Source organism: Panthera leo, chromosome D4 (assembly GCF_018350215.1).
Source record: "Panthera leo isolate Ple1 chromosome D4, P.leo_Ple1_pat1.1, whole genome shotgun sequence".
In the NCBI taxonomy this organism is placed as follows: domain Eukaryota; kingdom Metazoa; phylum Chordata; class Mammalia; order Carnivora; family Felidae; genus Panthera; species Panthera leo.
The window spans coordinates 59836822-59859471 of record NC_056691.1 but is presented as its reverse complement, the minus strand read 5'-3'; the positions used below and the strand labels follow the sequence as shown (position 1 = coordinate 59859471).

The window sequence follows — 22650 nt, the reverse complement described above, 5'->3', positions numbered from 1 at the left end:
AGAATGACACTGTTTTCAAGTTAATCGAGAGAAACAAAAGTGTACATTTTACTCTCCTCAACCACTAAGACTTAATCCCTTGCCTTCATCCACAAATGACATCATGAGCCACGTTTTAGAAATAAACAGGGAAATAAAATAGCACGAATTTCCCTTATGAGGCATCTGGCCTCCAACAACCCTATGAAATCATGAGAGTTTCTGCCCCATAAGCCAGGTATCTCATTTAGTTCTGTCAAATCCAAAGCAACAGCTTACAAACTGACTAAATACAAGGTGGGATGAAGCCATGAAAAGGTATCAGAACTGTCAGGAATAAACCACTGGGAAGAAAGTTAGGACATCTTTAGACAAACCTAAAGAGCTAGCTTTTTTCTTCTTCTTGTAGTATCCTGAGAAAACCCTTAGCTTTACGTTATTTAGAAAAAGACTCTCCAGAGACAAGGTACAGTTTTTACAACCACTAAAGTAGAAAGTTAGCTAAAAGTTGCCCCTCCAAAGAACAAGAGATAAAAATGCCTGGCATTTGTACATCATCCAATCTCTAATTTTATCTGTGTAACATTTCTGAGAGTTATGGCTTGATGGCATCTCTTTGTATAAGAGAAGAAAGAGAAGAGAAACTGATGCATGGTGCCACTTTGTCCAAGTTGTAAGCCTTTCTATTACTAGACCAGGGTACAAGCTGATCTTACCACCTGTTTTTGCCTTGCCTATGAGCTAATATGATTTGTGTATTTTTAAATGGTTGAAAAAAATCAAAAGAATTATTTTGTGATGTGAAAATTAGATGAAATTCAGTGTACATAAGGTTTTATTGGAACACAGCCATGCCCATTTGCTTATGCATCATGGAGGCCTGCTTCTGCAGTTCAGTAGCAGAGTTGAGTGGTTGTGCCAGACTATGGGTAACAATGACACAGCTGTTGGCCCACAAAACCTAAAATATTTACTACCTCGCCCTTTATAAAAAAAGGTTTCTCAACCTTTGATTAGACTGAAGTTAGCATTGACAGCCCTCTAAGATGTTCCTATTTTGTCAGATCCTATTCAGTTATTCCTTAGCTGCAATTTGAGTCCTTGGAAAAACATTCCAGACCACTAAGGTAATAATACAAGCTTATAAGAAGTCCTCCCTCTCCCAAGAAGAATAGAATATTAAAGTACACTGAGTAGCTTGTTAGTAAAGAACATTGACCTCTCTAACTCATTTTCTACATAATGCTTAGGAAGAACATAAATATGTACACACAAAGAAGGTATTGTGTTGTTACCCAAGAAGAGCATTAAAAAGTCGAGAGGTGTAGTCAATTGAATATTAAGATAGATACCTTTTAGTCCTGACTATATATTCTAGGTGATACATGAGAAGGATGAATATTAGCACAAGTATAAAACATTAGGTTTTCCTCCTCACATTCTTCTGCCAATGTGTGTTGAAGTTTTGAGGACTGGGGGGGAAAGTCCATGCCCAAAACCTCAAGCATCAATAAAAGCAGAGGCAACTTAGTCTGCATTTAGCACCTGCTGGCATTCCCTATCATCGTTGGTGGACTCCTGCTGCTGACACCTTTTGACACTCTGGTTGGTGCATTATAGGACAGTTACAATTTATGTCCCTAATTTTAAGACTTAGGGATATAAATATTTGGACCATTTCTCATTTTGCTCTCAATGGTCTTGAGATTCATGTTTTTATTTTTTTAATTTTTTTATTTAGTTAAAAAAAATTTTTGGTAACGTTTATTTATTTTTGAGAGACAGAGAGAAACAGCATGAGCGGGGGAGGGTCAGAGAGAGAAGGAGACACAGAATCCAAAGCAGGCTCCAGGCTCTGAGTTGTCAACACAGAGCCCAATGTGGGGCTCGAACCCATGAACTGTGAGATCATGACCTGAGCTAAAGTCAGCACTCAACGGGGTGCCTGGGTGGCTCGGTTGGTTAAGCGTCTGACTTCGGCTCAGGTCATGATCTCACGGTCCGTGAGTTCGAGCCCCGTGTCGGGCTCTGGGCTGACCGCTCAGAGCCTGGAGTCTGTTTCGGATTCTGTGTCTCCTTCTCTCTCTGACCCTCCCCCGCTCATGCTCTGTCTCCCTCTGTCTCAAAAATAAATAAATGTTAAAAAAAAAAATTTAAAGTCAGCACTCAACCAACTGAGCCACCCAGGTGCCCTGAGATTCATGTTTGTAAATCTGAAATCTTAAAATGGCAATCCTCACCGTGCTTTAAGACACTTAATAAGATACAAGAATACAGTATCCAGAGAAGGGTTTGAGAAACATACTTTTGGAGCAAATGGAGATATAAAATAGAGTTCTATGTGAATTATCCACTTGTCATATAGAATCCCAATTAATGTAATCTTAGATTTAGACATGACAGTCCTCCATATCGAAAGCCAGCTGAGGCTTCGGGGCCCATCTTCGTTCTTTGCCTACAGACCTCTTTTCAACTTTTTGCAATACCTTCTCCAAGGTGGATGGTAGAAACTAATTTCAGTGGAATATCTTATTTATCTATAATAACTCTCACAAGTCCCATGCCCCAACTGTCCACATGGCTTCTTCTAACTCAAGAGAGGATAGGAAGGGTTCTTCAGCTTTATGACCCTTTTCTTTCCAGTGAGTGAACTGGAACATGAGATACTTCAGTGTTTGTTCAACAGTCCCCTAGGGGTGTCAGGGTGGCTCAGTTGGTTGAGCATCCGATTTTGACTCAGGTCATGATCTCACGGTTCCTGAGCTCGAATCCATAATCAGCCTCCATGCTGACAGTGCAGAGCCTGCTTGGGATTCTCTCTCTCTCTCCCTCTCTTTCTGCCCCTCTCCCTCTGTCTCTCAAAATAAATAAATAAACCTTAAACAAAACAAAACAAAACAGCCTCCTCCACTTCCAGTCCCGAAGCTTCCATTCCCACCTGTGCTTTAGATGTGATCAGGACCAATTACCTAACAATGCCCTTTATCAAATCTCTAGACATGATCTCTGAACATGGCCAGCACACTGAGTTCTTCTCACCAGGAATTACTACCTTAACAGAAGTTTATGAACATTACAGCCACTTAAGGGGCACAAAATTCCCTTTCTTTTCTGACCTTTGTATCATAATAATGCTAAAAGATCATCTGGAATTAGTAAGCTTCCAGGGCTGTGTCTACAACATTTAAGTCAAGCTTCTCCAGTCAGCCTATAAAGTAGATTTTTAACCAACAAGCCTAAGTTTATCCAAATTTCTAACAGCCAAATAACTACCTGAACTAGAAGACAGATTTCTTTCCTAAGCAGTTTCATCTTACTGTTATTGTTTAAAGAAGATAACCACCCCCTACCTCCAAATGACTAGTTCCTTGAATTGTAGGCATTTTCCAATGTGCTTCTTCCTCAATCTCAAGAGGATTGGTTATGAGCCTAAACTCTACTTTGTTCTCCAGTAATTTGGCCTCTTTAAATTCAATTCAGCCTTTACTAAGATTAAACATAGGCCTGATTTCCGGAACTGAACCTGACACTAACCAACGCTGAATGAGATGCCCTTCAATACATTAGGCAAATATTCATGGATAAGCTTGGTGATATGGATAATATGTCTGGTCCACATGCTTTCCAAGCAATCTTTGGAGACTGGCTAAAGGGTTACTGAATTCAAAGGGAAAAATCATGAAATTCGTGTCATTTCAAGTTAAAAAACCTAACTCTCACAGATGTAATTTTTGAACTTATATGTAATTTTTTTCAACTTCAACTTTGTTTTAAAATTTTCATATGAATGAAAATTTGCTTTTCCCAGGCATTCTACAGTGATTGCTACCTATCCTCCACAAAACGTGTCTTTGTCTCTCTTTAATTTTCTGGTAACTAGGCTTAGGAAAGATACCTACTACTGTATCCCAAACTTATGGCAATCTCCCCAAAGACAAGGAATTGCTATAACGTGGGTTACAGTGTGGTGTCCATTATTCACTGTGCTCTGGTGCATCTGACCAGACTGACATGTGATCTCCTGTCACAGCCCCCAAGTAGAAAGCTTTCTTTAGCCTTCACAAATGACCAAGGTAAGTCAACAGCTACTTGAAATATGGCTTTTATTATATTCTTAGTTTGATATATCAGCAGCTCATCATTTCAGTTATCTCTTACAAGGGTGCTCTACACCTTTAGTTTACCTGATCCAGATACGCATCTGAGGAGGGAGTCATAAGCCTTCTGTAGAAGAAGATTCAAGATCATAATCCTACTCTTTTCCTCCACGTTTTGTTTTGTGGCTCTACATTTTTTGGTGGGGGGGAGGGGACTTTGGATATCCACTTAAAAAGCTACCATTTCAATGACTGGGAGGTGGCATGACCTAGAACTTCATATCTTTACTCACCCCCACTGCACCTCCAGACCCCACAGGAAAGACAGGTAGGTAACACAAAAGATTAACTCCCTACACCACAGAGTTCAAGCCATCTCCTTTGGTACTCATCAGAAGATTCTGGTACCTGATATGCCTTAGACTTTATCCCCACAAGTTCATTATATTTAGTTTGATTTCTGCCTCATTTGGAATTGCAGTGAGATACTTCTCTCACACACCTCTGGGATTTTGTAAATTGAGGACAGACATAGTAGGTTTGGTATAGGTAAGGCCCAAGACTTTCAAACATCAATCTCTTCAGGAGCCCCATTTGTTCACACACATAAAAGTCTTTACCCTATGAGTCTAGAAACTTTCTTCTTCTTAATTCTAAGAGGTCTTTACTTCTTCCTATCTGATTTTACCTGTGCTGTAAACTTAAATTCCTGAAGCCAAAATCCTTCGAGTCTATGGAAGTCTCATCTGCTAACTAAACAGCATAAGCTGCTGAGGTAACCTTACTGTGTTTCATAGAATTAGAATTTTCTTTATGATTCTATGACAGAATTGGTATTGTCCAATTAAATAAAAGTTTTCCAAAACAGTTGTATAGGCCTTATCCAGCCACAGTTGTTATTTCCACCAGTACAATAAAATCATATTTACCTGGAGATCTGATTCCCAGTTCTCCAAGCATTGGCAAGGTTTTGAACTTCAAAAAGAAACCAGTTTAAAAACTCAACTTCAGCAGTGAATAAAGACCCCTGAGTACCTTGCAACAGTGAAAACATTGAAGAGTTACTGACCAAGAAGCTAGTGCCCTATGAATAGCCAGTTCACAGAAAGAAAGATTGAGTGGTTAATGACCTCCATAAGAGCTCAGTCTTTTTTTGCTAAAGCTGAGAAGTACTGGAAAAGTCAGACAACGAGAAAGAGATGAGAAAATGGTCCCCAATGGCATCATTGGGCCACAATGAAGACAACCTAGGTTGGGAGGTGAAGCCTGTAAGGGCAGTGGGTGGGGCATAAATTACACACAGAGAAGTCCAGAGATGAGCTAACCCCCACATCTCAAGGTTCCACACCACCTACATCTGCCACCCTCTCTGTAGTGCTTTACCGATGCTAGTGATGCCAAACCCGAGATATTCAGAAACAGTTACAAGTTTTTAGTTGCTTCTGTTCAAGAAAGTACAAGTGTTTGTAGAATATTCCACAGATATTTAATCAAAGGTAAAAGTAAAAAGTTTCTTGTAGAGGGTAACCCCTGACTGTTTCCAAACCATCTTCTCAGAGAAACTAAACTCTTTCCACCACCTTGGATGAGTAGTTTTACAGACTGTATACATTTCAAGGCTCATACTCTCTCTCACCTCTCACTCCTTTTCCTACTACGGACTTCTAACTGATGCTGACTGCAACTATATTAGAATAGACTTCAAGTCTTTTTCATTCAGCATGGCTCAAGGTCAGGCTCTTGCTCAGTTTCTCTCAGGAAGACAAGGGCATCTTCTCCTGGCTAAATGTGTGCACAGCTTTTTGGGATGATCTTGGCCGGCAGTGGCGGCTTTCACTGTGCCTTCTAGGCTAAGTAGGTATTCTAGGTATGTTCTCATTACCTTTGGGGGTGGAGGTTGTGCCCCCAAGATAACAGAAACTCACCTCATCTCGGAGTTTCGATCCCTTTCACTTCAGTCATCTATTGCTCTTTATCTTCTCTCAATTTAAACTTTTGTTCTTCCTTCTTTAATTTTTCCTCTATCTTCACTGAGATAAGTTCCTTTGTAGAGCTTGTTGGGCATGTCTCTGGTTTACCAGTGGGTTATATATAACCTGCTTTAGTTTAAGCTGGGCTGCCCCTCAAAAAATAATAGCCTTGAATCCCCTGGGTGGCTCAGTTGTTTGAGCATCTGACTCTTGATTTTAGCTTAGGTCATGATCCCAGGGTAGTGGGATGGAGTCCCGCATTAGACTCCGTGCTGAGCACGGAGCCTGCTTAAGATTCTCTCTCTCCCTCTTTCCCTGCCGGTCTTCCTTCTCTCTCTCTCTCTCTCTCTCTCTCTCTAAAACAAAACAAAACAAAAACAGCCTTTTCCTAAATACCTGCTATGTGTCTGATATCATAGTGGCAGCTGCTTTTTATAGTTTCTCTCACTTTACTCCAACAACCCTATGCGATGGGTACAAATAGTCACACTTTATTTTTTTAAAAATTTTTTTAAGGTTTATTCATTTTTCAGAAACAGGGCGTGAGTGGGGGAGGGGCAGAGAGAGAGGGAGACACAGAATCCAAAGCAGGCTCTGGGCTCTGAGCTGTCAACACAGAGCAGACGTGGGGCTTAAACCCATGAACCATGAAGTCATGACCTGAGCCAAAGTCAGACATCCAACTGAGCCACACAGGTGCTATGAAACAGTCACATTTTAGAGAAGAGTCGGGACCTGAGAGGATGATTTGTGTGCTGAAAGTAATGCAGCCAAGAAATGGCAAGGCAAACATGGAATTCCAAAGCCCAAACTCTTTTTTTTTTTAATGTTTATTTATTTTGAGAGAAAGAGAGAGTGATGAAGGGGGAGAGAGAGGGAGAGAGAGAGAGATTCCCACGCAGGCTCTATGCTGTCAGTGCAGAGCCCAACGTGGGGCTTGATCTCACAAACTCTGAGATCGTGACCCAAGCCAAAACCAAGTGTCAGATGCTTAATGGAATGAGCCACCCAGGTGCCCCAGCCCACACTCCTTCTATCATACTCTAGGGTCCGATGGGCAGTTGCTCTATTCAAGTCCAGCACAGCAACATCATACACACCAATGTCTCTGTTCTGATTTTGCCACAGAGCTATTCTTTCTCCTATTCAGATGCTCACTGAAATTAAATTTAAAAACTGTTCCAGTGTGTTCGCTACATATTTTTTTACTGGTGAAAAGTGAGAAAAGAAATTGGATTCCAATGAGATATTATGGCTATACTTTCAAGGCCTCAGTTTACCTTCTCACTGTGGCTTTTGCTGGCATTGCTATATAGATTGTATCGATACCATTAAGTCTGAGCATGCATCACTGCTGTTCGATTTACACGCACTTCCTTAGAAATGCAAGTTGTTCATTCTTAGCCCAGAAATATCCAGGCTTTAAAAAAAGGGCAGTTCACTTTGCATGGGCTGACAGGTGCTTTACTATCTTATGTAATTAATTACCACAGAAACATTCCTGAACATCCAAAACTATAAAAACGTATCTTTGTAAGTGGAGAGACAGCCGTCACCACCGTGACGCATTTTTTAAAGTCTGAGGTATTACAGTACTAAACAACTTGAAGTGTAGTGCTTTCCAGTGGGTATGAAGATGACATTTAACAAAAATGCAGATTAACAGTAAAAACTTTTTATCAAAGCATGAATAATTAGTACAATTGGGCATTTTTTTTAATCACTCACATTTCATGTTCTAGGATGTCATGCTCTCATTCACGAAATGCCACATTTGTAACGAAGCCCGCTGTGCCTCCAGGACAACTCAGAGTGTTGCCCAATGCTCATCCTCTAGGTCACTGAGGCGGGGTACAAATTCTCAGCTGAGTGCCTGTGGTCCTGTCTGGCTCAAAGAATGAGCCCCCCAGCTCTCTCTGCAGCTTTAGGTAAGACATTAAATACAGACAGATGTTCTGGCTCATGTGGGAATGGAGAGGTTTCTCTCTCTACCCATACTGCAGAAAGTAGAGAATGTTGACAAAATCTCTGAGGCTCAACAGTCATTGTTATAAGATCTGGAATTTTACCAGAAATCCAAGTCTGCTGAGGCTCTGGATCCTGGGTGACCTCATGGTGGGGGGAATCCGCTAAGTTCCCACCAAATGATGACTCTTTCACGAGGTGACCTAGCCTCTGCTTGCCTCTTGAGTTTCTTCTTGAGCCACTCTCTCCTTACTTTCTTTCAGTTGAAAAGGCCCTGTTTTTCTTTCCATCTCAGGGCTTCGGTATGAGCTGCTTCCTTTGCCTAACTTACTTCAGTTCACCTGTTAGGTTTTAGTGTAGCAGCCACCTCCTCTGGGAAGTTCTTAACTCATCATGCTAAGTTGGGCCCTCCTGTTTACACATTTCCTCAGCACCCTGCCCTTCTCCTTCAATACAATCACAGGTTTATCATTATTTGTTCCATGTTTATTTTCTCTGTTAGACAGGAAGTTCCATAAGGGCAAGGATCATGTTTGTCTTGTTTACTATTATTCCAACACCCAGGTCAGTGTCTGGTTCATAGCAGCATTTCATAAATACTAGCCAAACACAGCAGTTAAGAAGAACATTATTAATAAGACCAACAACACCCAAGAGGTGTTGTCCTCCTCCAAGGACTGAATGGAAATGCTTGGACTCCAGTACCCTTGGTCTAAGGCCTGCCATCTTGGGCTCTTTGCCTTTCCAGGACAGCTCCTGCAGTTTCCATTTCCCTCACAAGTTGCCTAGAACACTATGCAACTGGTTCATCATGGTGAGTATGACTTTATATTCTCTTTAGCTTTCAAAACTCAATCCACACTTTGTTGTTGGAATGATTCCCAAGATGAAGAACAAAAGAGTCAAAGCATCCTTCTGCCTGCATCAAAATGTAATCCAACATCCCTGCGAAATGGAATACTGCATACAGCTGATCAAAACCTCCATGAAAGTAAAATTTCAGAGCTGCTATTTGGCCCCAGAAGCTCATGTTGCCCATTCTGATATTCAAATGGAAATACCTGCAAGTGGTTACCTCTGAGTCTTGCAAGTATATATGGTATCCACTGTACATATGTATAAATGGGTGATTTTACTTTCATAGTTTTACTTTTTGTATAAATGTTTATTTATGAGAGAGAGAGAGCATATGCGTGCAACTGAGGGAGGGACAGAGAGAGAAGGAGACAGATGATCTGAAGCAGGCTCTGTGCTGAGAGGGCTTGAACCCATGAACCATGAGATCATGACCTGAGTCGAAGTCAGATGCTTAACCGACTGAGCCACCCAAGTGCCCCTCATAGCTTTATTTTTAATTTTTTATATAGAATGTTTTATATGATCGGGGGAGAAAGTCCTTTTTTTAAAGCTTTTTTAATGTTTATTTATTTTTGAGAGATGGAGAGAGACAGAGCACGAGTGGGGGGAGGGGCAGAGAGAGAGGGAGACACAGAATCTGAAGCAGAATCCAGGCTTTGAACTGTCAGCACAGAGCCTGAAGTGGGGCTCGAACTTACAAACTGCAAGATCATGACCTGAGCCGAAGTCAGACACTTAACCGACTGAGCCACCCAGGTGCCCTGAGAAAGTCCTTTAAAAAACAATATGGAAATACACTGCACTTGGGTTTCTTCTTCGGTTACATGATAAGCCATATAGAGAGATACATACCGAATACAAGACCGAATCTTCCTTACCCTAACTTTTCTGTGCTGCATTTGAGGATGTCTGTCCTTGCCTGTAATAGTATCAGCTCTGGTCATGCTCTCAGTGCTTCTGCTTTTCACCAAAGTGGAAAGCAAGAAGTCAGAAGAAAAGAAAAACAAGCATGGTAGTATAACTATTTAAAACGGTCTATAAATAACCATGGTGTAACTGTTTAAAACTGTTTACCAGTAGGCTATTAAAGAATATTTAGATGTTATAAAAAGAGTTTTGAAAAATATTAATAGACATCAATAAGACTGGCAGTTTTTGGTATCTTAGATGTAATGCTTTTACACTAAGCAATTTTCATCCCTAATAATTTATAGTGATTGCACCTAAGAAGTCCTACTCAAAGTTGAGAGACACAGCATATAGATAAGGAAGGTATATCCTATTTCTACTTCGGGTTCTACCCTTACCTCCTGAACAGAAAATAATCACGCAAGAAAGATGAATTTGAGCAACGAAAAAATAAAAAAGTCAGTTGTTTCAGCTCCTGAAATTTAGTAGGAAACCCTTCATTTTAAGTAAGGTTTTAACATCAAAGAGATACTCTCTCACCTATAATCCTAGCAAGAGAGATTTTGGGGCTTTGCAGACACGTAGATAACACAGATGAAGATTTCCCCCAAAAGCTATAAATTAAGCTACACAAACAAAAGTAATTATCATGGAGTATAAAATAAAGTAACCAGAAACAACAATACATTAAGAAGATTCTGTGGAGTTAATTTTTAAAACTTTACTTCAAAGACAACTTTTTTTTTTTTTTAAATCAAAGCTTTATAGTGAGTTATAGGTGTATCCTGACAAAAAAAAGGCTCTAAGTTCACTGAGATGTGCTATAAGTTCATGTCTGTCTATGGATTTAAAAAATAAAAGAACCCTATCCACCCCTGAGAAGGGTCTCCATGCCCTGAACCTCTAAACTGAGTAGCGCGGTGAAATATCAAAAATGCCCTCAAGATGAGGGAAATCTGAGTGGGCACATCAATGCTGCTGAACCTGCAACCAGTGAGAAAACTCTCCTTAGAAAGGAGTAAAAATGGAATGAACTGAACAGCAACTAATAGGAATTCCCATTATAAGGATAAACCCTACATTCCACATAAACCAGGGTAACATTCTTACAGTCTGTAAACATTCTTGACTTCGTAAGGAAGAAAACAGCCTATTGCCAGAGTTTGCTATTTCTTCTTGTTTTCCCACTTCCTACTGAATATTCTGACACGTGACACACCTCTAAGGTGTTCTTAGCATCTAAGTCAGTGACTGGTACCAGCAGGTGCACAGTAAATCGTGTATGAATAAATAGGTTGGATGCATGAAAGAATGACTTTTGCCTGGAAAGTTACTGGAACTCGAATGCATGTCAGTGACCTGGAGGAAAAAGTGGTTACAAAAATACATGTCTTCAGGCCAGGGGCTTAGAACAAGAGAGTGGCCTGTGCATTACCCAACAAGGTCAGGGGCCAAAATACATATTCAATTAAATAAATGAAAGCCTTCTATAAAACAAAATTGTATGTATATTTAATTCCAGAAGCACCAAGTAGCGGCTAATGCTACCATTTAGAATAGTTACATGATTGAATACATTCTATGTAAATGAAAACATTAAGAAACCTGAAAGTTAGTTACTTTGGTTTAGGAATTTAGTTGTCTCTATCGCTGGCTGAACTAAGATTTCTAATAAACTATTCTGATCCATCATTGTATTATAACAGATACTCAAGTAGAAACAGGTATAGAAATTGATGTCAGTTAACTTGTCAATTTTTTCCTCCAAAGAATTTTGCAAAAATTTTAAATCATAACCCTACGTTCATTTTTAAATTAAAATAAGATACTGTATAAATAAGTAGTCAAAATAACTAAAATCAGTTCAGCTGAATGTCTCTAAAAAATGCTCAGGAACCAGCATGTAAAATTTTGAAGCAAATGCAGTTTTATTACCAGTAAGTTCAAGTTATTAAAATGGCAAAGTTATCAGTATCCATTGGTAACAGTTTGATACAAAATGGTATACATATTACCACATATAAAATGCACTTAAAAATAATTTAAAACAAAATATGTAAAAACAGCAATCACAACACACACAGTCCTCGACCTTGACCTATCTCCGTAAGTAAGAACCAACATATGTTAATCTTAGAGATAAATATTAATGAAGCAATATTATGTCAAGTGCGTCATGCTCCCTGTATAAAAGGTGATGTGATTAATAACTCAAAATCTGAAAGAAGGGCAGGGAGCAGGCATCAGAAGGGAGGAGTAAGGAGAAACGTACCGTGCAAATATGAGGCCAGTGTTCAAATTGTTGTAAAATTCCTTGATTAAGTTCTTCTTTATATAACTCTTTGTAAAAATGTGGAAGCTTAGATATCCAAATGCCATTGTTATGCTTGTTTAGTATTTCCTTTATGCGGTTTTGAACCTCATCCATTTTATAAGTGTAAGAGGCAGGAGGCGTGACATTTGGTTTTTCAACAGTCTGATTTAAATTATCTTTAAATTAAAAAAATGATAGAATTAACCAAAAGGCTTAACATTTTAGATTATCCCCATTACCTAGTATCTGTGTTATTAGGCTTTGTTACACTTCAGGCTTATGGGGGTCAAGGGACTTAGAAGTGGACAGGATAAGGCCAAGAAGGACATTGACAAGGGTGCTTCCTAATTTAAACATCAGGATGATCTTGTTTCATAGAGAATAATAAAATTTAGTATTTAACCAATCATTCTCTAACTGCAACTAAGAAAGGTTAAACTTTAGACAATACTGGTTTATATGCAATGCTTTATTTAAACCTGTATTCCACAAAGCATTAGGATAGTGCTTTAATAGTAAGATCAAAGAACATTTTATAGAAAATTTTGAAAATGTCCAGGTTTTAAAATATGTTTTTCTGCTTTATTAATGAGAAAAACAATTTAGCAATACACAGAAGTTCTATTTTAAACTGGCAGGTAGAGAGATACACAGACTGGTCTGGGGCCTCTAGCCTCTGAGGATGCCAGGAAGCCAAAGGGTGAGCAGCTCCTTGAGGAGGGCTGGATGCTAACTCTGCTCTCACCCAGCACAGGGCACTAGACTGAGTTTGGCTCAGCAAACAAAAGGGCACACAATGTCCATATAAGGACATCACTAATTTATTTAGGTTCTTTCCAAATAATGATATAAAAAGATCAGGAATAAGGAAAAGATGAGCTTCTGAGAACTGGTCAGACCCCCCCTTAAAGAGAGAGTGCCAGTAACTAATGCACAGTTGGAGTCTGCAAATGCATCTGTTTTGTGGGGTCACTGGGAGTCCCCTAAGCTTGTGTGGTTTCTGTTAAATCAACGAATGAGTCTGTTTTATAACAGGTAGGAGAGGCTGTGTGTAAGCGTGTACATATCAGCTGTCCCGTGAACTGCAATCCTCCTGAAACAAGTCCTCAGCGTTCTGCAGAAAAAAAGTTTACTCTATTTTAAAAGAATTTACAACCTCTAAGGGAGTAGCCATGTTTCAGAAAATACATGTGTAGGGGCGCCTGGGTGGCTCAGGTTAAGCGGCTGACTTCGGCTCAGGTCATGATCTCTCGGTCCGTGAGTTCGAGCCCCGCGTCGGGCTCTGTGCTGACAGCTCAGAGCCCGGAGCCTGTTTCAGATTCTGTGTCTCCCTCTCTCTGACCCTCCCCTGTTCATGCTCTGTCTCTCCCTGTCTCAAAAATAAATAAAACGTTAAAAGAAATTTAAAAAAAGAAAATACATGTGTAAAAGTTATTGATAGAAACAAAAATCATATGATTCAAGTAATTTCCATAAGAAATACTGGAGATGTGTTCATATGGAAAAAATGATCTTGACTCAGTCAGAATCACACTTGAAACAGCAGATCATTTAAAATCACACTTAAATTTCATGCAATGTAAATACTGATCCTGAAACACTGTTCCCTCAGATGCATCTATGAGCAGGGAACTTATACTTTGGTTGGAGGAGACCGGATGCTGAGTGTGTGCATTTTAATTTTTTTAATGTTTTATTTTTTTTTTTTCATTTTTGAGAGAGCGTGAATGGAGGAGGGGCAGTAAGAGAGAGGGAGACAGAGGATCTGAAACGGGCTCTGCGCTGACAGCAGTGAGCCCGATGCAGGGCTTGAACCCACGAACCAAACCATGAGATCATGACCTGAGCCCAAGTCAGATGTTCAACTGACTGAGTCACCCAGGCACCTCGACAAGTGTGTGCAATTTTAATCTTCAGATTCTTTGACTTTATTATGTTTCTTGCTGTTTTCTTAACAGCTCTTTTGGATCTTCTAACCCAAGGAATCATTTGTATCATACTAAGATGCTTAGTGGTCACTGTGTATAGTTTAGGGTCCCAGCTTTTAAAAATGGTGGAGTATCTGAAACTATTTTCTGAGTTGAAACCTCATATTTATGTGCTTTAAATCTTATCCTCTGAAGAGTAAGAGGGTGACAAGGCACATAAGTATCTCTCGGTGACACATGGAGCGAAACAGAACTCGTCTAATATGCGGAAGGCCTTATGTCAGAATAATGATATCCCTGGAAGTGCTATTTTCTCTTTAGATCACTTAAATTCATAATTTAAAGAAATGAGGAAAGAGGGGAAGAAAGATAATAAATAGGATAGGGTGAGAGCAAATGCGAACAGCCACCACCAGATATTTTTCTTGGGGTTCTAAGGCTCTAGAAGCCGAAATGTTTCATGAAGATAATGTTTAGAAAACATACCATTTATTTCCTTAGCACAGGTTCTTGAGAGATGCATCTGAAAAGGTGGTGGGAGGGACGCCTTTGGGCTAAACCTAAGGTGTTAAAAAAAAAAGTAAGTTAAAAATCAAACATCAAAGTCTATGCCAGGTTTTAAGCACTGTGCTTTTCATTTAAAGTTTCTGTGGCACTGAATAGCAAAAGAATTCATTAGAATATTTCAAAATGAGCAAAAATGAAATGATACTGGTATCAACTTTCATGTTTCATATTAGAGAAAATGTGTTAAAAGCTAAATTTAAACTAGGACTTTAAGAGAACATGGAAGTTAGATTTCCAATTAATCACCTTTAAGGGACCGGCAATACAAAATAAATAAAACCATGCAAAGAATAAGTAGTTGATCATAAAGAATATTTTGGAATACAACCAAAAAATGAAGGACTTATACCACCAGATACTGAAGTGAGTTATAAAGTTACAACATTTATAATATTTAAACAGATAAGTAAAATGATACAGAGCTTAGAAACACTCAATTGACGCTGTATCTTAGCACGTGAGAAAGGTGGCATTCCAAACCACAGAGGGACTGCTCAAGTAGCAAGTTAGAAAAGAAAAAGCATTGTCTCCCCACACTTCATACACTCACCAAAATAATTTTTATATGAATTATATTGGATATACATAGGAAGATTTTTCCAAATATGAGGACAATGAAACCAGACACACACACACACACACACACACACACACACACACACACACACTCACACTCATATATGTTCATGTCAGTCTCCCTCACTAGGCTCCAAGTGTCTTAATAACCTGTTCCCAGAACCTAGGGCAGTGCTTGATACTTGCAAAGGGCAGTGAATGTTGTAGGAATGAATAGGATGATTGAATCAACCTACGAGTACACCTTGCCCAGCAGTGGGTATGGGACTAGAACAGGTGACAATGACACAATATACATATTTTCCAACTTTTAGATAGTATGGAATACTCTAAAAATTAGATGAATTCTTTGGAATAAAGAACATCTCCTCATAATACTTTAATTCTACAAGAAATTATTAAATGGTAGGCTACCAATACAACTTATTTAATATATGATGCTATGCAACTATAAGAACATCATGTTTACATATTAATACATCTAGGTAATAATGGAAGATGCCAAAAACATATCCAACTTCTATTTTTAGAGAACTGGCAGGGAGACAGCCCTCTTTTCCCTTGCACCAGAGCCCTAAAGTTGTAAACTGGAACCCTCCTCTGCTTGGAGTCAGCTGTGAGGGCTCTATTAGCAGGCAGAGGCTTATGAGCAAAGAGGGAACACAGAGAGATTATGGCAGGGACTGATATGGCTCAGGCATAGGTAGGTCTGATAGATGGGACAGAAAACAGTTGACATAGCAAAAGAAAGATTTCAAGGGAAACTGCAGGGACACGTGAAAAACAAACATAATAAGATGAAAGTGGTCCAACCAGTCTTATAAAAGTAAGTATAAAAATTTTATTATTTTGTATTTTAAAAGACAAATTATTAAGTATTTTAAAAGACAAATACTTAGACTGGTCCAAAAACCACCCTATCAAATCTAAACATATGCCATTTATTAGAGACACATTCTTACCCTACAAACACTTATTTCAGGACCTACTATGAGCTGGGCATGGGCAGACAGGAATTGTATACAATTAAATAAGAGAAACACACCCCTATCTCATGGACTATACATACAGTTGAGAAAACCGACTGTAGTAAGCTGCTGTGACATGGCCCCCAGTCATTCTTGCCTCCTGGTGGCCAAGCCACAGCCTTATATAACCTCATTCCCTTGAGTAACTTGCTTCTAACCAACAGAATATTTCAAGGTTGAGGGGATTACAAATGATGAGATTACAAATCTCCCCCCCCCCCCCCCCCCCCCCCCCGCCCCCAGCATAATCTCTCCCTTGCTGGCTTTGATGAAGCCAATGGCCATATTGGGAAGGCCTGTGTGGTAAGAAATTGAAGGTGGTCTTTGGCCAACAGCCAGGAAGTCAAGCGCTGAGGAAAAAAATGAAAGTGATTTGGCCAACAAGCATGTGTGTCAGCCCAGAGGCAGATTCTTGCTCAGTTCACCCCATCCATGGCCAACACCCACAGCAGCCTCATAAGAGACTGAAGCAGAGGACCTAGCTAAGCAGTACCAGATACATGACCCACAGGAATTAGGAAATAATAATTAGGTGTTGTGAGCTGCTAGATTTGTATAACCTCTTACACAAAAATAGGTAATAATGCACTGACAAAATCTATAAGAACAAAACCTACTAAGTGCTATGATAGTGGCAATAAGTGTAATAAAAGCACATGTTAGAAGCAAGAAACCAAATCAGCAGTAGAAAGAGGAGGAAGTAGAGAGTAAAGGTTATTAACACCTTATAAAGTTATAATAATCTGAATAGTTTGGCACAGCAAAAGAATTAGACAGGTAATTAATGATTCCAAATGAAAAGGCCAGAAACCAAGTCATATATTTATAACAATTTACAATTGGTAAAGACAGCATTTTAAACCAGCATGGAAAGAAAAAAATCATGTAATAACTGGTATCAGGACATCTGGCTAACAAGACTGCTAACTCTCATGATACACAACCACATAAATTCTGGATTAAAGATTTAATGAAACCATAAAAATTCTAAAAGAAAACAGAAGACCTATTATATAGTATTGGGGTAAAAATGATTTTCTAAGCATAATACCTAAAGACAGAAGCCACAAAGGAACAGATTGGTAGATTTAGTTAGATAAAAAAATATAAAATTTTAAAGTTTTTGTATAGTGGAAATACAAAAATTAAATAAACTGAGGAAATATTGCCAACATATTACAAAGGGTCAACATCCTTAATTTATAAATTATTTTTACAAATGAGAAAGAAAAAAGAAAAAACCAACAGAAAGTTTGTACAAAGGGCAAAGACACGTAATTCATAAAAGATCTATAAATGGTCAAGTAAACATATGACAAAATTATAACCCCCTTAAGAATGAAAGTCAAAGAAATAGAAATTAAAATATAGGTATATTTTTTCACCTTTTGGCATCAACTGAAAAAGTGGTGCCCAGTACTGGCAGGGGTACAAGTAAATAATCACTTCCATATGTTTCTAGAATATAATTGGTATAATCTGTGTAGAGCACAAATTAGTAATACCTTTAGAATGTATACCCTCTTACCCTTTTCCTACCAATTTATTGTAAGGAACTAGTCGTGAATATATGCAAGGACTGTTCTACAAATATGTTTCATTGTAGAATTGCTTACAATAGTGAAAATAATTTATATTCAGCAATAGGAGGCTGGACAATGGATCTCCCTGACATTAAAAATGATAGTGTACTAGTATACTTAATCATGTGGGTTAACAATATATTATTACTTAAAAAAAAAAAACTTTTTTAATGTTTATTTATTTTTGAGAGAGGGAGAGAGAGTGTGAGTCAGGGAGGGACAGAGGGAGACACAGAATCAGAAGTAGGCTCTAGGCTCCGAGCTGTCAGCACAGAGCCCGATGCGGGCTCGAACTCACAGACTGTGAGAACATGACCTGAGACAAAGTCGGACGCTTAACCGACGGAGCCACCCAGGTACCCCAATATATTACTTTTTAAAACAGGTTATAAAATAGTAAGATATAGCAAGAGCCCATTTGTATTTTTAAAAATTTATATATCCACAACTTTTAAAATGTTTACATTTATGTTTAAATGTTTTATATATCCACGGCTTTTAAATGTTTACATTTATGTTTGGATTAGAGGCAATTTTTTTAAGTTTATTTATTTATTTTGAGAGAGAGAGAGAACATGAGCAAGGGAGGGGCACAGAGAGAGGGAGAGAGAGAATTCCAAGCTCAATCCCACAAACTGTGAGATCATGACCCGAACCGAGATCAAGAGTCCAATGCTTAACCAACTGAGCCACCCAGGTGCTCCGGATTAGAGGCAATTTTAAAAATTCCTTTTACTTCTTTACACTTTGCAAATTTTCTATGCCATACACATAGTATTTTTACAATCAGAGCCAAGCAATAAATGTATTTTAGAAAATACTTCCTACAAATATTTAGCACATACTAAACATACAACAGTTTTAAACATATGCAAAGAAGCAGAAACCAACAACAAATTCACATTTATTTAGCTTAATACTTGAAAGATGCCTTTTCAATCATAGTGCCTGTTGGTTAGTGCCAAACAGCCATTTGTTCCTATCCAAAGTCCATGATCTTACTCATTACAATATACACAGTAATTTCTTCTCTCTTTCTAGGCCTAATGGGAATCTTGAACTTCAGTACCATATTTATCTGTGTTTTATGGATAAATATATTAAATACCTCATTTAGTAATCTTATCACTTTAATAAAAATACCATGGTTATATATTATATTATTTTAGATATACACATTTCCTTCCCTCATATAAACCAGAGAAATCACAAATCAATCATATATCCTTACTCCTGACCCCTCTTTGTATTTTACTGGACACATGATAAACTTAGATTGATGCCTACAATATCAGAAAATATCAGCTATGCTATTTTTCTAGAACGCTTTCAGTTTGTTAACTGGCAGGCATGAATTCTTAACCAAAGATCCTGAGAAGGGGTTTCTGAGGTCCATGAATCTCTTGAATATACAAAGATGTATGTATATGTGTACACATATATTTTTCTGGGAAAATCATTTATACCTTTTATCAGCTTCCCAAAAGATTTGGTGACCCTCCAAATGTTAAGTTAATAATAGTTTTTACTACTTACTATTACTGCTCATGTATTTTATAAGTAGATAAAACAGCTTTTGCTCTTGTCCTATTTTTGGTAAGAGTAATTTTTTTGATTTTATAATTAAAAGGGATGCACATAATAGCTGCCACCAGGTGGTATTTAGATTCCTCTTAAAAGGATTCTTTCAATTTGTATTATGCTCTTAAAAAAAGGGTTTGATTAAGATGTTTTATGACATCTTTAACAGTTTATAGTTAAAGTAGTCTGTAACATAACCTATGTAAAGCAAGACAGCTGAAGACAGCTAGGTGTATAGTTTTAGAAATTATTGTACAAGATATTCTACCATATGAAATTTGAAATTTTTACAGTGAAAGGCAGAAGATAAAAGGATATATTAATTCTCAAAACTAAAACCATAAAAATAAGGCTTTTGCTATCCCTTTTTTAACTTTTTACACTTTTTAAACATTTTTTAAAGTTTTTATTTATTTATTTTTGAGAGACAGAGAGAACGAGCAGGGGAGGGGCAGAAAGAGAGGGACAGAGAGGGAATCCCAAGCAAGCTACACACTGCCAACGCAGAGCCCGATGCGGGGCTCAAATTCATGAACCGTGAGATCATGACCTGAGCCAAAACCAAGAGCTGGATGCTTACCCGACTGAGCCACCCAGGTGCCCCTACACTTGATTCTTAAACAACATGAGTTTGAACTACACAGGTCCACCAGATGCATATTTTTTTGACAAACATAGTACAGTACTGTAAATGTATTTTCTCTTATGATTTCCTTAAAAATATTTTTTTTGCTCATTTTATTGTAAAAATACAATGCATAATACATATAATACACAAAATATGTGTTAACCTACTGTTTATATTATCAGTAAAGCTTTTGGTCAACAGTAGGCTATTAGCAGTCAAACTGGGGGGGGGGCCTCAAAAGTTGTACGTGTATTTCTGACTGTGTGTGGGGTTAGCACACCTAACTCCATGTTGATGGTGTTCAGGGTCAACTGTATTCTGAAATACTTTTAAGTTCATGGGGAGTTGCAAAAAATATACATAGAGGTCACATGCACCCTTCACCCAGTTTCCCCCAATGGTAACATCTTTGCATAGTACATCGGCAGAACCAGGCAAATGACATTGGTATAATCCAGAACTTAGCAACTGACATTGGTATAATCCAGAACTTATTCAAACTTCACCAGTTTTACATGTATGCGCATGTGCATGTGTGTGTGTCTGTGTGCATGTGGTTCTGTGAAATTTTACCACATATATAGATCCTTGTAACCACCACTGTAATCAATAACTTATTGGTTATAATCATCAGACTATAATCATTATAATCACAACTGTCCCATCACAAGGCCCCTTCTTGCTATACCTTTATAGCCACACCCTTCCGACTTCCTAAAACCCTAACATTTGGCAAACACTTATCTGTTCTCCATCTCCACAATTTTGTCATTTCAAGAATGTTATATAAATAGAATCACACAGCATGTAACATTTTTGATACTGGCTTCTTTCACAGAGCAGAATTCCCTTGAAATCCACCAAAGTTGCTGTGTTATTAATAGTTTGTTCCTTTTTATTGCTAAGTATTCTGTGGTCTGAATGTACTACAGTCTGTTGAACCATTCACCTACTAAAGGACACTGGGGTTGTTTTCAGTTTGGGACTATTATGAATAAAGTTTCTATGAACATTTGTGTACAGGTTTTTATATAAATATAAGTTTTCATTTCTCTGGGATAAATGCCCAGGAGTGCAACTGCTGGGTCATGTGATAGCTGCATGTTTAGTTGCTTTTGTTTTTTAATGAAATTTCCCAAACTGTTTTCTAGAGTAGCTATTAATTTTACATTTTCAACAGCAATGTACGATTGATCCAGTTTCTCTGCATTCTTGCCAGCATTCAGTATTATCACTATTTTTTACTTTAGTCATTCTGATAGGTGTGTCATGATGATATCTCATTTTAATATGCGTTTTAATATGCATTCCCATGATGGCTAATGAAGTTGAACATCTTTTCATGCATTTTTACATTTAAAGTAATTAAACTTACATTGAAAGTAATTAGTCAAACCCAACACCCCAAAAACCAAATAATCCAGTTAAGAATTGGCAGAAGACATGAATAGACATTTTCCCAAAGAAGACATCCAGATGGCTAACAGACACATGAAAAGATGCTCAATATCACTCATCATCAGGGAAGTGCACATCAAAATCACAATGAGATACTGTCTCATACCCATCAGAATGGCGAAAATTAACAACACAGGAAACAACAGATGTCGATGAGAATGCTGTTAGTGGGAATGCAAACTGGCACAGTTACTCTGGAAAATAGTATGGAGGTTCCTCAAAAAGTTAAAAATAGAACTACCCTACAACCCGCAATCTCACTACTAGGTATTTATCCAAAGGACACAAAAATACAGATTCGAAGTGGTACATGCACCCTGATGTTTACAGCAGCATTACCAACAATAGCCAAACTATGGAAAGAGCCCAAATGTCCATCAACTGAGGAATAGTTAAAGAAAAAGTGGTATAGGGGCGCCTGGGTGGCTCAGTTGGTTAAGCGTCTGACTTTGGCTCAGGTCATAATCTCACAGTTCGTGGGTTCAAGCTCTGCATCAGGCTCTGTGCTGACAGCTCAGAGCCTGGAACCTGCTTCAGATTCTGTGTCTCCCTCTCTCTCTGCCCCTCCCCTGTTTGATCACTCTGTATATCACTTTGTATAGCTTTCCTACTAGTTGGTTTAAGCATTCCAATATATATATACAACATCACATTCCATTGGTATCAACGTTTTACTACTTTAAGTGTACAAACCTTACTTCCTTTTAGGTCTCCTCTCCTCCCCCCAGTTTTGCAAATTTAATTAAGTTCTTTCTCTATATATGTTGAGCACTTATCAGATAGTGTTATAATTTTTGTTTCAACCTAGTATGATTTAAGAAACTCATAAGAAGGATAATCTTACATTTACACCTGTTTTTACCAGTTCTGCTCTTTCCTTTCTGAAATTCCAAGCCCATCTTATATTATTTATTTTCTCTTGAGAGAACTTCCTTTAGCCACTCTTTAAGAGTAGGTCAACTAGTGACAAATTCTCTTAGTTTTCTTTCATCTGAGAATGTCTTTATTTCCCTTTCATTCCTGTTGTATATTTTTCCTGGATATAGAATTTATGGCTGACAGTTTTTTCTTTCAGTACAAGAAAAATGTGCTGTTTCCTTCCTTCAGGGTTCCTCCATGGTCATAGATGAGAAATCCACTGTCATTAAAACTGGTAATCCCCTATAAGTGATGTGTCATTTCCTGCTGTTTTTAAGATTTTTTGTCTTT

General features: G+C 38.2%; 1 protein-coding gene and 1 long non-coding RNA gene across 4 annotated transcripts in view; one reads left to right on the top strand and one right to left on the bottom strand.

The window, feature by feature from the left end:
- TDRD7 (tudor domain containing 7) overlaps positions 1-22650 on the bottom strand; it is a 77601-nt gene that overhangs the window by 31738 nt on the left and 23213 nt on the right. For all 3 annotated transcript variants that reach the window (XM_042912234.1, XM_042912232.1, XM_042912233.1), the window contains 2 exons: positions 14507-14580; positions 12051-12268 (listed from right to left, as the gene is read on the bottom strand). In XM_042912234.1, coding sequence (XP_042768168.1) covers positions 12051-12268; positions 14507-14580 — 292 coding nt within the window. The remainder of the gene's footprint in view (positions 1-12050; positions 12269-14506; positions 14581-22650) is intronic.
- On the top strand, positions 7922-9146 carry LOC122204674. Its single transcript, XR_006195734.1, has 2 exons — positions 7922-8209; positions 8853-9146. It is a non-coding gene; the product is annotated as an uncharacterized LOC122204674 (long non-coding RNA).